This window comes from Lithobates pipiens, unplaced genomic scaffold (assembly GCF_037356315.1).
Source record: "Lithobates pipiens isolate NorthernLeopardFrog02 unplaced genomic scaffold, aLitPip1_a1.2 Scaffold_28, whole genome shotgun sequence".
In the NCBI taxonomy this organism is placed as follows: Eukaryota; Metazoa; Chordata; class Amphibia; order Anura; family Ranidae; genus Lithobates; species Lithobates pipiens.
The window spans coordinates 70,085,553-70,102,998 of NW_027507789.1; the positions used below are offsets into that span (position 1 = coordinate 70,085,553).

The following is a 17,446-nucleotide window of genomic DNA, read 5'->3' on the forward strand; positions in this document are numbered from 1 at the left end:
CTCTAACTACCCTCTGAGGGCTTCACAGAACAGCTGTATTTATACTGAGATTAAATTATACACAGGTGGACTCCATTTACTAGTTAGGTGACTTCTAAAGGCAATTGGTTCCACTAGATTTTAGTTAGGGGTATCTGTGTAAAGGGAGCTGAATGCATGCCACCCTTTTCACATATTTGTTAGTAAAAATTTGTAGCCATTTATCATTTTCCTTTCACATCCCAATGATGTGCCACTTTATGTTGGTCTATCACATAAAATCCCAATTAAATACATTTACGTTTTTGGTTGTAACATGACAAAATGTGGAAAATTTTATTGGGTATAAATACTTTGATAAAATATATGAATGGTCTAGTGGTTGGTAAAAAAGAGTGGGAGGAAAGAAGTGCCACATTCTTGCCTACAAATCAACGGTAGGTTAAAAAAATGGTATTAGCAGCTGAAGGCACTGTGGAGCCATCCTCTCTGGGAGCTGTGGCAGTGGCGTCAGTGGCAACAGAATGACCCAAATGGTGAAGGGACCTCAGTAAGAGTGTAGTCCTCAATTTACAATGATAATTATAATTGACAATGTGTAACTTCAGAGAGCTTCTGTGAAGAATAATTATGTGTAAGTATAAGTAACTACACAACTGATAGAAGTGGAGACGACTGTAAGCCAAAGAAGATGTACTAGTGACAAGAGACCCAGGTGGAAGGTGAGAATGCTGAGAGGTCCGAACTGTCTCTCACCATAGAAAAGGAGTGGTTGAGGAAAAGGAAATACCAGATAAGGACCAGTGAATGAAAAAAACAAGAAACTCCAGTAATACCTTGTACTTAGGGTAAAAAGCATAGTCTAGTATGGTGCATAGTGTCTTTGTATTGCGAAGGACAAAAGAAATAAGTGCTCTACCAGGGTGTGGTACTTGTAGTGTTGTGCAGCTGTCGGACACTCCCAATGTCACGCTGGTGTAATCTATGGGGAGGCAGCGTCTGTGCCTGAGCGTCTGTTGACGCTCGACAGTTGAAGCCAACTCCCTCGAGTTATCCATAGATGGGAAACACATCCCGCCAGCAAGGTGTGGGGGGGGGGGGTGATGCCGATGCGCAATGAGTACCCGTGACCCCTCCATCCGTCTAAAAAGAACAGAAGAGGGGAAAGTACAGGTGCGCATCAAACCTCCCAGAAATGAGAAAAACACAAGCAAACCTCCAGCAAAATATTAGTAAAGGACATATTGGCAGATATATACAGAATTGGACTATATAAACAAAATAAAACATATCATCCATAGTCGTATGCTTCCATCCCGTATACTATTGGTAAAAAAAAGGGGGAGGAGGGAAGGGAAATGTTGACTGTCTGTACTTTGTAGTTCTCCCATTCACAAAACTGTGCATGAATGATGCAGCTGGGTGGGAAGAGCCACACACGACCGCAGTTTTTTAAAAATTGTGACAGCAAGTCCAGGGAATGATCCCCCGGGTCACTGTCACTAGAGGCAGCAGGTTGGGGAGAGGCTGCGAACAGTGGAAACATGTTACATATTTTACCCTAAAAACGGGTGGACCATGTAACATATTCCCAAAGGTAACTTCTCCTTTTAAGGCTCTAAACAATTTCATACGTCCTGTAAAAATTTTAATCTATTTGTTCAGTTATTGCTTTCCTTCATCTGGCAGACTTCTTAGCGTGCATTGGCATAAAGGATGTGTATTTACACATTGCTATCCTTCAGGTCTGCAACGATTTCTTTGTTTTGCTGTGAGTGAATACGAGTTTAATTTTTTTGCTCTTCCTTTTGGCCTTGTCTTATACCAGTTCTGGGCTTCCTTTGTCACGAAGTTACTCTAAAATTCAGATACTTGGACAAGCTGTTACTTTGCAAACAGAACTCTGTGGCCAAGATGGTCAGCATTTTGGGTGGCAAAACTATGAATGCAATCTATACACTGGGGGGAGAACCTCTGGGGGAAGCTAGGATGGAAAAGGACCTGGGGGTCCTAGTAGATGACAGGCCCAGCAATGACATGCAATGCCAAGCTTCTTTTAACAAAGCAAACAGTATATTGGTGTGCATTAAGGGGGGGATTAATTCCAGAGATAAAAAGATAATTATCCCGCTCTACAAGACTCTGGTCTGGCCACACCTAGAGTATGCTGTCCACTTCTGGGCACCAGTCCTCAGGAAGGATGTACTGGAAATGGAGCGAGTACAAAGAATGGGCAACAAAGCTAATAAAGGGTCTGGAGGATATTAGTTGCGAGCACTGAACTTTCTCTGGAGAAGAGACGCTTGAGAGGGTATACGATTTCAATATTCAAATACCATACTGTTGACCCCACAATAGGGGTAAAACTTTTTCGCAAAAGTGAGTTTAACAAGACTCGTGGCCACTGCGTAGAGGGTTCTTTACAGTAAGGGTGTCAAGGATGTGGAATTCCCTTTCACAGGCAGTGGTTTCAGCAGGAGGGCATTGATAGTTTCAAAAACTTAGATAAGCACCTGTCTGGCTTTAAAAGCTTGACTAGTAAAACACAGGTTCTGAGATAAAGGTATTGCATTAAAGGTATTGCATATTCCTGATAATACTTAAAAGCTCATAAATCTAATTCCCAAAGGATTTACAATAGTATGTTAAAAGCTTACTTTTTGGTGGTGCAAGACTTTGTGAGTATGACTTGTGATTGGGCCATATTCTTTCTTTCCTTCAGTTGGGAATTTAACAAAGTTTAGCCCTCAGCACTATCAAAGATCAGATCTGTGCCTTATTTATTTTCAATGCCACTACTAATTCTTAAATCTGTACTTTTTGTGCATGTTGTTCCACCTGTGCAGCCCCCCCACTTAAAGCGGGAGTCCACCGGGATACAAATACTGCAGCTGCTGACTTTTAAAATAGTGACACTTACCTGTCCAGCACGCCCACGATGTCGGCACCCGAAGCCGATCTGTAGATCGGCACTCGGGTGCTGCCGCCGCCATCTTGGGTATGGGAATCAGGAAATGGAGCCTTTCGGCTTCCCGAGTTGCGCTGCGCAATAAGGACGGTCCCCGCTGCCTCTGGGATCTGTGTTTCCCAGCAGGCAGCGGGGCACTTGCGGAAAGGGGCGTAATCTACGGCCGTTTCCGCAGAGAGCTATCCCGGAAGTGGGTGCAGTTACCTGGATTATCCAGGTAACTGCACCCCCCTCCCCCCTGAAAGGTGCCAATTGTGGCGCCGGAGGGGGGGAGGATTCCGATGAGCGGAAGGTCCATTTTAGGGTGGACCTCCGCTTTAAACCTTGAGATTCAAGCCTAGTTTTGTAGGTGTAGGCAATCTCCTTAACATTGTTGTGCCTTAAGGTAGCCTTTCTTGTAGCCATCACATCAGCTAGAAGGATCTCTGAATTATCAGCATTATCCTTTTAAGGAGTCTCATTTCATCTTACAAAGAGATAAGGTTGTTTGAGTCTAGTGCCTTCTTTTTTACCCAAAGTGGTCTCTGCTTTTCATCTTAATAAAGAGATTGTATTGCCCTCCTTGTATCCAGCTCCAATTCATATCAAGTGGATTTCTCTTTATTGTCTGGATGTTGTGAGGGCCAACAGGATTTACCCTTCACCTACGGCTTCTTTTAGGCAAACGGAATTCCTATTTGGTACTCCCAGAAAGGCCTTCAATAGCTTCACCAGGCCTCCAATTCCACTTTCTAAGGTGATTGGAGAGGGTGCTGTGCAGCAAAAAACAACAAGAAGGGCACATCAGCCTAGTGCATTACTTCAAACACCATTTATTAAAGCATAACTAACGGCAAAAAGTATTATTTTGGACAGAGTGGAGATGGGTTAGAACTTCTGTTTTTATTTTTATTGTTTACAATTATTATTGAAAGAGAAAGTAAAACAAAAGCCCAATTTTTGGGTTATCCCCAGAAAAGAAATAGAGAGGAACTCTTCCAATAGGGACACTAGTTGGTGAATTAGGGGGCCCCAAAGGGTTCTCTCAATTTGCATTGATTTCCTCTCACTTCCTGTTTTAGCAATGGGACAGGAAGTGAAATTTAATATCAGCCAATGACATACAGCTGCGCACAGTGGTGTAGTGGGTAGCACTCTTACCTAATGCAGTAAAAGGGGTCACTGGTTCTAATTCCAACCATGATACTACCTGCCTGGAGTTTGCATGCTTTCCCTGTGCCTTTGTGGGTTACCTCCGGGTACTCCCGTTTCCTCCCACACTCCAAAGACATGCTGGTAGGTTAATTGGCTTCTGTCCAAAATTGGCCCTAGTATACGCATGTGAGTTGGGGACCTTGGATTGTGGGCTCCTTGAGGGTATGGACCGATGTGGGTGTGCAATGTATGTGTGGAGCGCTGCGTGAATTGACGGCGCTATATGGGTACCTTTAAATTATATAATAGATGAGCATCTTAATGATACACAATGTACAGGGATAGGAACAATTGTAGACACTCAGGTGGAATGGATGTCTTTCACTCAGGAAGACTGGTGTCTTTATTCAACCTATGTAGCTGGTTAAAAAGGAAAAAAAAACTGTGGGCGGCACAGTGGTGTAGTGGGTAGCGCTCTCACCTAGCAGTAAAAAGGGTCGCTGGTTCGAATCCCAACCACGACACTACCTGCCTGGAGTTTGCATGTTCTCCCTGTGCCTGCGTGGGTTTCCTCCGGGTACTCCGGTTTCCTCCCACACTCCAAAGACATGCAGGTAGGCTAATTGGCTTCTGTCCAAAATTGGCCCTAGTATATGAATGAGGACCTTGGATTGTGGGCTCCTTGAGGGTAGGGACCAATGTGAGTGTGCAATGTACAGGGATAGGGGCAGACACTTAGGTTGAACTGGATGGACTGGTGTCTTTATTCAACCTTACAAACTATGAAACTATGAAAAAGAAAAAAACTGATAGGGGTTTATAACCCTCTTTAATAAAAAAAAAAAAAAAAAAAAAAAAAAAAAAGTGTATTGAAATATTTACAAAAGGCCTTATGACTATAAACATGTAATGTATCCTATCCTAGTCCCTTGTGAACTTTAGGACCTAGATGCCCAATATGGAAGACAATGGCGACACTGCATGGCAAATGGAAGAGCTAATGTGTTTTAAGGAAAATACCCTCTTCCTCGACTCTCTGAGGAAGAAAGTATATCCGTCGAACACATTAGCTTTTATTTTTTTCCTGCAGTGTTGTCAAGATGTGTGAGATGGGAGGGTTTATACCCTTAAATGGGTAAGTCTTCAGTTGCCTAGTGTCTGTCTCTCCTTTAAGCAGCAGTATAGCGCTATGTTGCTTAATATCATCAGAGCTATGTCTCTCAATGGACTCTGAGAAAATGGTTTTACAGTGACAAAAAAAGTCCCCCCCCCCCTCCTTTTTTTTTTTTTTTTTTTTAAATCCCTATAAATATATTTTCTCTGAGGCCATTGAGAGACACTGTTCTCTCTTTGCGTTTTGCTGTCATTCTCCATTTGGACTGCTTCCTATAGCGGAGCAGATGAAACATGGTAGGAAGCATAACCTCAAGTGGGCTGGCCTTTAGTTTACTATGTGTCTAGTGTCCATGTTTCCTTTAGGTGGCAGTATAGCCCTAGGTGCCTACTATTAAGCTGTGTTCCTTAATGGACCATAAGTAAAGGATTTTAAGGTGAAGAAAAAAATCCTAAATTTACCCAGTAGCTATTTTGTGAGTTGCACCATTATTCAGGCTGTCATTTCCTTAGAAACTGGATGGGGGTGCTGCTTTGTGAACAGTTCTGTACTTCCTACTTAAATTAAATATGTCCTCACATTCTACATGCTAAACTGCCAGAAGACATAAAAAGCGAGAATCTAAAAATCCTTGCACAAACTCAAAGATTGGTCTCAGAGTACCCCTCCAGAGTTTAAAACCTGGTTGCTCTGTAAAATTAGCTTTGGTTTGAAAAACTGCTGTTAATCATGTTTAGTATGCAAAGAACTTGGGTTCATCAACAGAACTGATAGTAATTATTACAGATGTGTAATATGAAGAAAATGTAATGTTTTCTTCTGCTCTTTTTATCAGCAACCAAACTACTGGAGCTTTAAGGTCAGTATATCTACTATCGCACCCCTGGTGTTGCATGCGTGTTCCTTCCTTTGCATGTATTTTGTCTGAATTGTCTGTTGCTACTTGGATATATTAACAAACAATAAAGGACCGCTCCTGACCCATGAAGTCAGGGACTCAGTCATGACTGTTACTTCCTTTTTAACATTTTGTGACTTTACCCTCGGTTTCAAATAGGCCTAACTCCAGCCAAAATGTTTTCTTGTGTTATGCATAAACCAGGGAAAGATGCTGTCTGTAACCATTTGGAAAGATTTCATCTATTGTCCTGGTAGGGTAGAAGGTGATAGAAAATCTAGGTCATGGCCTTGCAATCTATGTAACTGATGCTGAAAAGCCCAAGAGGCACCACTGGCTCTGGTAGAGTATGCAGACCCTATTCTGCAAAGAACTGGCTTGTACAATGACTTGGTTAATCCATAAGATTATGGTGGAAAGCGATGCAGGACTTTCCCTGCAGGAAACTTCAGGAAGGACTAGGAGGTTATCAGACTATTCTAAAAGAAGCCCTAGTTGAGAGTTAAACCCCTACAACATAGGCACGTTCCATACAGAAGGGAAACCTCTTAGTGATATTTTTGAGCCGGAAAAAAAGATGTCAGGATAACATGGGTGAGATTATTCTTGTGAAACCAAAAATTTCCCTGCATGACACGGCTGCCAGCACCAAAACGTATCTGGCAAAGGAGATTGCCACAAGGAAGAACAACCTTGCACGCAAGGAGAACCAAAGGAATATCCCTAATAGGCTTGAAGGAAGGCCCTTAAAGTGTCACTAGAGAGAATCTTGGGGGAGCAATGTGAGCTACCCCCTACACAAAGGTCTTCATCAAGTAGAGGCCAGCGTTTGCTAATACAAAATAGGCAAGGCTGAAATTTTAGCTCTTGATGGAGCTCAAGGCCAAGCATTGGTCCAGTCTAGACTAGAGGAATTGAAAAAAAAATGGGATGAGAGGAAGGATTTCCCAAAGGGACCTTCCAAGTTTTGTACATCCTGATAAAGAATCTACACAAAAAAAACCCCTAGAAACTAAATTGTACAATTTTTAAAAAACATGTAAATAAAGGAGGACACATATCACTAAAGACATTAACATATACACAAAATTTGTGTGATATTTAAATAGTAGTTGTCTCATCGTCCCTGCTAAAATCGGATGATGGATTGCTTGCTGTGACTTTGACGCGTTTTGCGGTTCACTGCCCATTTCATCAGGAAAAGAACTACAGCCAAGCTCTATAATAGAAAATACATATTTTATCAATTTCAATGCTGCAGTTATTTGAAAGAGCTTACTCCTGATGGAATGGGTGCTCTACATACCTATAGCATATGTAAAAAAACAATATACAGAAGATAAACACACTGATATAACGACCAATTATTGACAACTCCTTCAACAGATGGGGTAGTTTATCTGGCTTCTATCCACTGTATTGCCAGTGCCAAGGTTCAAACAAAAATTACAATTTATAGTAATGGTAAGTATCTAAAACATAGATAAGAGCTATACTGGTAATATTCATATACAGTATCTCCCAAAATGAGTACACCCCTCACAATTTTGTAAATATTTTATATCTTTTCATGTGACAACACTGAAGAAATGAAATTGCTACAATGTAAAGTAGTGAGTGTACAGTTTGTATAACAGTGTTAATTTGCTGTCCCCTCAAAATAACTCAACACACAGCCATTAATGTCTAAACCACTGGCAACAAAAGTGAGTACACCCTAAAATGAAAATGTCCAAATTGGGCCCAATTAGCCATTTCCCTCCCCGGGGTCATGTGACTTGTTAGTGTTACAAGGTCTCAGTTGTGTTTAAATTTGGTGTTATTGTTCTCACTCTCTCATACTGGTCACTGGAGGCGCAACATGCCACCTCATGGCAAAGAACACGCTGAGGATCTGAAAAAAAGAATTGTTGCTGTACATAAAGATGCCCTAGGCTACAGGAAGATTGCTAAGACCCCAAAACTGACCGGCAGCATAATGGCCAAGACCATACAGTGGTTCAACAGGACAGGTTCCACTCGAAACAAGCCTTACCATGGTCGACCAAAGAAGTTGAGTGCACATGCTCAGCGTCCTATCCAGAGGTTTCTTTGGGAAATAGATGTATGACTGTCCGCATTGCTGCAGAGGTTGAAGGGGTGGGGGGTGGTGGCTCAGCTTGTCAGTGCTCAGACCATACGCCGCACACTGCATCAAATTGATCTGCATGGCTGTCATCCCAGGAGGAAGCCTCCTCTAAAGATGATGCACAGGAAAGCCAGCAAATGGCTTGCTGAAAACAAGCAGACTAAGGACATGGATTAGTGGAACCTTATTTGGTTCAGATGGTGTCAAGCGTGCGTGGCGGCAACTAGGTGAGGAGTACAAAGATAAGTGTGTCTTGCCTACAGTCAAGCATGGTGGTAGGAGTGTGAAGCTGAGGGTAAAGGTGATGGACTGGCCAAGCATGTCTCCAGACCTAAACTCTATTGAGCATCTGTGAGGCATCCTCAAATGGAAGGTGGAGGAGTGCAAGATCTCTAACATCCACCAGCTCCGTGATGTCATGGAGGCAAGGAAGAGAACTCCAGTGTAAACCTGTGAAGCTCTGGTGAACGCCATGCCCAAAAGGGTTGGAAAAATATTGGTGACCACACAAAATATTGACACTTTGGGCCCAACTTGGACATTTTCAATTAGGGGTGTATTCACTTTTGTTGCCAGAGGTTTAGACATTAATGGCTGTAGGGCTGAAATGATTAATCAATAATGCAAATTGTTGACAACGATTTGCATTATCGATTAGTTGGTCTGCTAACAGCATGCACCTTCCTCCCTGCCAGTCCCACCTCCGCTGAATCCTGTCAATCCTCTGTGTATAAGCCAGCACCGCTGGATTCTCATAGCGCCGCTCATGTGACCTGGCATGTCCACCTCTCTCCTCGCTGATGTCAGCAGGGTATTAGCCCTGTCCACTACCTTGAGGGAAGAGAAAGAGAGACGTGAGCGCCAAGCTGCGATATAAGGTAGCGACTTTAATACAGTGAGTGAACTTGGCAAAAAATTCATTTTGGTATTTCTGTGAGGAGGGGGGGGGGGTAGTGCCCCATCATTGGTGTTCCGGGGGGGGGGGGGAATAGTGCCCTATCATTGGTATTCCTGGGAGGAATAGTGCCCCATCTCTGGTTTCAGTTCAGAATACACAGACCTCTCCCTCTTACACTCCTGTCTTGAGCCGCCACCTCTCCTTCCCACACTCTGGTTTGGTTCCTCCAGCCTGCTTTGGTTTGGTCCCTTGGCCCAGCCCATTCCACCGCCCCCCCCCCCCCCCCTTTGGGTCTGGCCCCTGGTTTAAACAAACTCCCTTTCTAACCTCATTATGCCATTTTTTTGTTTATTTCAAATAATATTCATTTTTTTTTTATAATTCTTCTTTTCGATGAATCAAACCAATAATCGTCCAACTAATCGAGTTATGAAAATAATCGTTATTTGCAGCCCTAAACGGCTGTGTGAGTTATTTTGAGGGGACAACAAATTGACACTGTTATTCAAGTTGTACACTCGCTACTTTTACATCGTTGCAGAGTGTAACTTTTTTTGTATTGTCACAGAAAAAGATATAATAAAATACAGTAAAACCTTGGATTGCTAGCATAATTCATTCCAGAAACATGCTTGTAATCCAAAGCACTCCTATATCAAACCAATTTTTCCCATAAGAAATAATGGAAACTCAAATGATTTGTTCCACAAACATTTATTCATAAGTCCTTCAGTTTATAGTCCATATAAAAAAAATTATAGCAATGTGATAGATTGTGTAACCATAAAATGTCCACCCACAAATGGAAGCCTCCACAAGGGGATTGGAAGAAAAATCCAGCAGGAGCTACAGAGTATAAAAGAGAAGAGAAGTGCCTCTAAGTGTAGCAATATGGTTACATTTAATTAAGATAAAACGTTTAGAAATTCACATGGTTGATTAAAAAAGGCACAGCTAAGTATGCAGGCATCCAGGGTAAAGCTGTCCACATGGACCATCCTCCGCACCGCCGGCTTTCACCGCTGTCAGTCTGCAATTGTGACTGAGAAGAGCACAATTGATTACCTTGCTCTTCTGGGCCAATTTGGTGCCACAAGAATAACTGGAATGCCCCCCACCTTGATCCTGCATAGCAGTTGAGAAAAGATTTTTGTATAAGGAATAGGTAGATCAGGGAGAACTCAGAGTAATCGGAGGATCCTTGGGCCTTGCAACAAACTGGCCCCGGATACTATGTATGGCATTCCATACCTGCAATAAAGGTTAAGAGATCGTGCAAATCACTGAAAGAATGACTTTCCTGGTCCGCAGTTAGGTACTCAAAGGAACCCAGGCAGGAAAACTAGTAGAAGCCAGTAATCTCCGTCAATATAAAGGAAACCTCCATCACCTAAGGACGCTAGCTCAACATTGAGAATCAGCTCTTCTTTGTCAGTGGCCAATCACCTGAATGTATTGGCATATAACCCAGTAATCTAAAACCATGGCTGTGTTCTGTACTAAACCATTTAAAAATGCATTTTAAATAGTGAGGAAGGGTTTTTGTTTTTGTGTTTTGAAAACATTTTTATTGCCATTTTGTGCCTTTTCTGTTCCATTGACAACTGTAACCCACATTTTTTTTGTACATGTATTAAAGGGACAGGAAGAGAGGGAAGACTCTTCTCAGCAGGGTCATGGACAGAAAAAAGACGGACACATTTTTAGCTTCTATTAGGCTTCCAAATCCTAATTTTGTTTAAAAATGTGCGCCTACACATTCTTTATCAAGTCCCTGTGTTTTGCTTTTTAGTTAAGCCTCTGGTTAAATGTACATAACAGGTACAGTCATGGCCAAAAATATTGGCACCCCTGCATTTCTGTGAGATAATGCGCCACTTCGCACAGAAATTTGTTGCAGTTACAAATGTTTAGGCATTCTCATGTTTGGTTTGTTTTTTGTTTGTATTGGTATGACAGAAAGTGGAGAAATGAAAAGCCAAATCTGACACATTCCATGCAAAACTCCAAAAATGGATTGGAAACAATTGTTGTCCTCAATTTAATAGTTGGCAGTACACCCTTGGACAAAAAAAAAGTGAAATGAATGGCTTACTGTAATCAATGAATTTTACACCTCTCTACTGGAATTTTGGACCACACCTTTTTTGCCAATTGCTCCAGGTCTCTCCGATGAAAGGTTCCTTTTCCCAACTGCTGTTTTGATCTCTCCAACAGGTGCTCTATGGGATTTGGATCTGGACTTGTTGGCCAGCTCAATGCTCTCCAGTGCTTTGTCTTAAACCATTTCTGGGTGCTTTTTGAAGTGTGCTTTGGGTCATTATCCCACTGTAAGACCCATGACCTCTGATGGAGACCCAAATTTCTCACACTGGGCCCTACATTGCACCTCAGAATTCTTTGGTAGTCTTCAGATTTCATAATGCCATGCACATGGTCAAGCCAGTCAGTGCCTGAAGCAGCAAAGAAACCCCAAAACATCAGTGAACCTCCACCATGTTTGACTGTAGGGACTGTATTCTTACCTTTTTTTTAAATGTCTAATTTCTTTTTCTGAAAACAGTAGAATGATGGACTTTACCAAAAAGCTGTAATTTTGTTTCATCTGTCCACAGCACATTCTTCCAAAACGATTTTGGCTTCCTCAGGTAAGTTTTGGCAAACTCAAATCTGGCTATTTAATGTTTGTGTCAGCAGTGGGGTCCTCCTGTGTCTCCTACCATAGCGTCCCTTTTTATTCAGATGGTGATGTATAGTGCAAGCTGACACCGTGTGCCTAAAGGTCAGCTTAAATTTGTCTGGAAGTTGATTGAGGTTCTTTATCCAGCATTCGAACAAACCTTGCAAACTTTTATAATTTTTTCTCTTTTGTCCATGTCCAGGGAGATTAGCTATAGTGCCAGGGTTGTAAACTTCTTGACAATGTTGCGCACAGTTGACACAGGCACTTTAAGATCTCTGGAGATGGACTTGTAACCTTGAGATTGTCATCCTCAATTTTAGTTCTCAAATCCTCTTTGGTGAGCTTTCTCTTCTCCATGCTCCATGTGGCACACGGAGACACGCAACAGAAAGGTTGAGTCAATTTTTCACCTGGATGCCGGTGTGATTTCTATATTGTCAGCACCTGTTAATTGATTCAGGTGAGTTTAATTACAAATTACAGGAGCATCGCAAACTTGGAATGCAATTATTTCTTCCAATTTTTAGAAGGTACCAATCGTTTTGTCCAGTCCATTTTTGGAGTTTTGCGTGGAATGTGTCAGATTTGACTTTGTTTCTCCACTTTTTTTGTGTCATACCAATACAAACAAAAGAAATAAACATGAGAATGCCTAAACATTTGTAGTTGAAAAATTTTCTGTGCAAAAGTGATGCATTATCTGTCAGAAATGCAGGGGTGCCAATATTTTTGGCCATGACTGTATATTACCCCCATAAAGGTGCTCACACTTTTGGCTGTGACAGCGACTCATGCGCCAAGTTCAGTCCTAAACTGCACCACTTTTACATGGTGTCACATTGAATGCACCAAAATGTGAAAGTTGAGCTAATTAAGACCAAATCTCTTTTTGGCGCACAGAGAGAAAAGCTGGCTCAGAAAGTGTCTCTCCTACATTCAAAAAGTGGCGAAGCATGAATCAAATTCAAGTGCAAGTTCTAGACAGGTACATGAATTTGGCACTTCTACACTTTTAGAATGCGTGAGAGACCCTTTCACAAAATCTGTCTACACCAGTCTTTATGAATTCCAAGGAAAGCGCTGCAGTGCAAGCATTTTCAAATATATGCTGTAACTCCTGCTGCATTTTTGCAGTGCATTTCAATGTAGTGATGAATTCTTATATTACACACTGTTCAGTTTAACCACTTTCAGACCGGACCATTTTGCTGGCTTAAGACCAGACCACTCTTTGCGATTTGGCACTGTGTCGCTTTAACTGACAATTGCACGATCATGCGACGTGGCACCCAAACAAAATTGACGTCCTTTTTTCCCCACAAATGGAGCTTTCTTTTGGTGGTATTTGATCACCTCCGCGTTTTTTTTTTTTTTTTGCGCAATAAAGAAAATAGAGCGACAATTTTGAAAAAAAACACATTATTTTTTACTTTTTGTTATAATAAATGTCCTCCAAAAATATATATAAAAAAATGTTTTCCCTCAGTTTAGGCTGATACATATTCTTCTACGTATTTTTGGTAAAAAAAAATGCAATTTAGCGATTATTCATTGGTTTGCGCAAACGTTATAGCGTTTACAAAACCAATAGGGGATAGTTTTATGCCATTTTTTTACTAGTAATGGCGGCGATCAGCGATTTTTTTTTTTATTTTTTATTTTTTATTGTGACTGGCGGACACATCGGCCATTTTTGACACATTTTTGGGACCATTGTCATTTATACAGCAATCACTGCTATACAAATGCACTGATTCCTGTGTAAATGACACTGGCAGTGAAGGGGTTAACCAGGGGATGGGAGATGCTCTGGAAAAATCCCGAAGGCAAGCATGGGAGGTGGTAACAAGGGAGCTATGAGCAGGAGGTCCTGAGAGGAGCGTAGGGGATGATTTGGGCAATATCTGCAGATGAGGTTGGTGATGTAGCTGGGGGCGATGTTGTGGTTAGTATTTTTATACAGTTGGGTAGGGAAAGCCAGTGAAGGGATTGGCAGAGAGGAGCATCAGTCTAGCAGCAACATTCATATTAGACTGAAGGTGGGATAGCCTGTGTAAGAGTAGGCCATTAAGCAGAGAGTTGCAGTAGTCGAGGTGGGGAAAAAAAAACCAAAGAGTGAATAAGTTGCTTTGTGGTGTCGTTAGTCAGCAAGGGTCGAATTCTGGAAATTTTGCAGTTAGTTAAGGCAGCAAGATTTAACCAGTGATTGGATGTGGGGGCTGAAAGAGTAAGCCCCTGTACACACGGTTGGAGATTTCCACAACCAAATCCGTTGAATTCTGCCCGTCGGATTTTGTCCGTCGGATCTTGTCCGAAACTGTTGCATACACACGGTCGGACAAAGTTGGCGAAAAATCCGATCTTTCAGAACGTGATGACGTAATTTCATTACGATGGGACTACATTCAGGCTAGTAGCCAATAGCTTTGATGTAGGAATTTGATCTGAGCATGCGTGGCACTTGGTCCAATGAAAATGCTCTACACATGATCGGATTAGGTCCGTCCGGCCCAGTTGGTCGGGAAATATTTCCAACATGTTGGAAAATTGGGTCGGACGGAATCAGTCCGATGTATACCACACACAGTCGGATTATCTGACGACACGGTCCGATAAGACTCATTCCGACAGATTCTCCGACTGTGTGTACAAGGGCGAAGAGGAATTACACCCAGCACCCTGGCATGTGTGGAGGGACCAATGGTTGTGCTGTTGATCTTAATGGTAAAATCAGCAGTCATTTGAAAGATGCATCGCTTTTAAATCGTTTATGCTTAGTGGAATGATTGCTTTCAAATAATTTGGTGGTCGTTTTTTTTTTTTTTTTTTTTGTTTGTTTTTTTATTGCTTGCCAGACTTATCCACAACCTTCTTTCTTAGGTCTTTTAGACAGGTTTTAAATGAGAAAGGTCTCACCTGCCCAAAGAGATTCTAAACACTAAACACTGACACCTAATCTGGAACCTCAAATTCTAAATTCATAAATTTGATTGGTGGTAAATTTAGGAGTGCGCTTTTATTAATTTAGAGTATGAAAATGAATATGCCTTGTAGATATAATGAGCAATTTGTATATTATCGGTTTAAATGAAGATCTCATGTTTGCCTGACTAAATATGTTGAAAAAGTCAACAGTTTTCTTGGGGTGTACTTACTTTTTTCATGCGACTGTATAAATAAATGTGGGGTCTGTTGCTAGTATTGTGTGAGACTTGATTCGACCCTAGGAATTCAAAGGAGAAAATTGATTCAGCCAGAAAAAGATGGTATGGCCACATTGCACTGACTGTGAGAAGGGTTTAAATGGGCATAGTTTGAATAGAGTCTGATTAATCTTGCTGTATTCACAGCACACACATGCCTCAGTCCTTTGTACCCGCAAAATCTACTTTAAACAGGTTCAGACCAGAGCAATTTTTTACATTTCAGTTACGGGCTTATTGATACCTCAATACCTTTTTTTTATCACTAATTTTAAAAAAAAAAGCAAAGAAATACATGCTGTATATAGTTTTTTTTTTTTCCCAAGGCTTTCTCTTGTAAATATTATCTTGAGAAAATATTTTATATTCTATGCAACCTATAGACAAAAGATGTAAAATGGAAACTTTTTTTATTTTCAGTTTGACCAGTCTTTTCTTTTGGTGAAAAGTGTAATTTTGGTTATTTCTCCAGTATAGCACCGGCTCCTGAAGAGCACGCGCCAGTGGCGGCTGGTGAAGTTTTAAGATGGGGGGGCGCTAGACCACGCCCACCCTTTTGACCCATCCCACTTCTCATAAGCCCCACCCATTATAGAATCCACCAACTCCGTCCCCTGTAGTACATCATATACAAGGCTCTACATTATACACAGGGCTCTATACTTCATATACCAGGCTCTACATTATAGACAGGGCTCTGTACATCATATACCAGGCTCTAAATTATACACAGGGCTCTGTACATCATATACCAGGCTCTACATTATACACAGGGCTCTGTACATCATATACCAGGCTCTACATTATACACCAGGTTCTAATGACACATCAATATGTCTGACAGCCCAGCCACACTCCTCGTTCACCAGAGAAAAAAAAACAGGAAGCACAAAAAAGGTGCTCGGGAAACAGCAATAGGCAGAGGTCACCGCAGACAATGAAGTACAAGAAAGCCTAATAAAATAAAACAAATACAGTCATCACATTTAGTGACTGCAATAATGCAATATCTTACATGTTTGCCTTTGGTGGTGGGATCAGAGGGATGGTGATGATCAGAGAAAGAAGGATGGAGGTGGGGTGGGGAGTTGGATCAGTGGTGGGTGGGATGGGATCAGGGACAGAGGGATGGATCAGGGACAGAGAGATGGTGGGTGAGATAGATCAGGGACAGAGATATGGTTGGTGGGATGGACCAGGGACAGAGAGATGGTGGGTGGGATGGACCAGGGACAGAGAGATGGTAGGTGGGATGGATCAGGGACAGAAGGACGGTGGGATGGATCAGGGACAGAGAGATGGTGGGTGGGATGGACCAGGGACAGAGAGATGATAGGTGGGATGGATCAGGGACAGAAGGACGGTGGGATGGATCAGGGACAGAGAGATGGTGGGTGGGATGGATCAGGGACAGAGAGATGGTGGGTGGGATGGACCAGGGACAGAGAGATGATAGGTGGGATGGATCAGGGAGAGAAGGATGGTGGGATGGATCAGGGACAGAGAGATGGTGGGTGGGATGGATCAGGGAGAGAAGGACGGTGGGATGGATCAGGGACAGAGAGATGGTGGGTGGGATGGATCAGGGAGAGAAGGACGGTGGGATGGATCAGGGACAGAGAGATGGTGGGTGGGATGGATCAGGGAGAGATGGTGGGTGGGATGGATCAGGGACAGAGAGATGGTGGGTGGGATGGATCAGGGACAGAGATATGGTTGGTGGGATGGATCAGGGACAGAGAGATGGTGGGTGGGATGGACCAGGGACAGAAGGACGGTGGGATGGATCAGGGACAGAAGGACGGTGGGATGGATCAGGGACAGAGAGATGGTGGGAGGGATGGATCAGGGAGAGAAGGACGGTGGGATGGATCAGGGACAGAGAGATGGTGGGTGGGATGGATCAGGGAGAGAAGGACGGTGGGATGGATCAGGGACAGAGAGATGGTGGGTGGGATGGATCAGGGAGAGAAGGACGGTGGGATGGATCAGGGACAGAGAGATGGTGGGTGGGATGGATCAGGGAGAGAAGGACTGTGGGATGGATCAGGGACAGAGAGATGGTGGGTGGTATGGATCAGGGAGAGAAGGACGGTGGGATGGATCAGGGACAGAGAGATGGTGGGTGGGAGGAATCAGGGACAGAGATATGGTTGGTGGGATGGATCAGGGACAGAGAGATGGTGGGTGGGATGGACCAGGGACAGAGAGATGGTAGGTGGGATGGATCAGGGACAGAAGGATGGTGGGTGGGTGAGATGGATCAGGGATCAGGGACAGAGAGCTGGTGGGTGGGATGGATCAGGGACAGAGAGATGGTGGTTGGGATGAATCAGGGACAGAGGGATGGGTGGGTGGGGGGAGGCTTCATATGGGCTGTGTGTTTCACAAGAGCCTCCACTGACACTGCCAAACCGAGACACAGCAACACCAGTGGAGAT

At 42.8% G+C, this 17,446-nt stretch overlaps 1 protein-coding gene across 11 annotated transcripts in view; it reads left to right on the forward strand.

Annotated features, from left to right (window-relative positions):
- Nucleotides 1–17,446, forward strand: part of SRCIN1 (SRC kinase signaling inhibitor 1) — a 942,827-nt gene that overhangs the window by 552,134 nt on the left and 373,247 nt on the right. For 5 of the 11 annotated variants that reach the window (XM_077459382.1, XM_077459389.1, XM_077459386.1 and 2 more), the window contains exons 4-5: nt 6,031–6,054; nt 11,735–11,767. The exons of 3 other annotated variants lie outside the window; for them this stretch is intronic. In XM_077459382.1, the coding sequence (XP_077315508.1) occupies nt 6,031–6,054; nt 11,735–11,767 (57 nt within the window). The remainder of the gene's footprint in view (nt 1–6,030; nt 6,055–11,734; nt 11,768–17,446) is intronic. 3 more of the 11 variants (XM_077459383.1, XM_077459387.1, XM_077459391.1) reach the window with 1 other exon arrangement.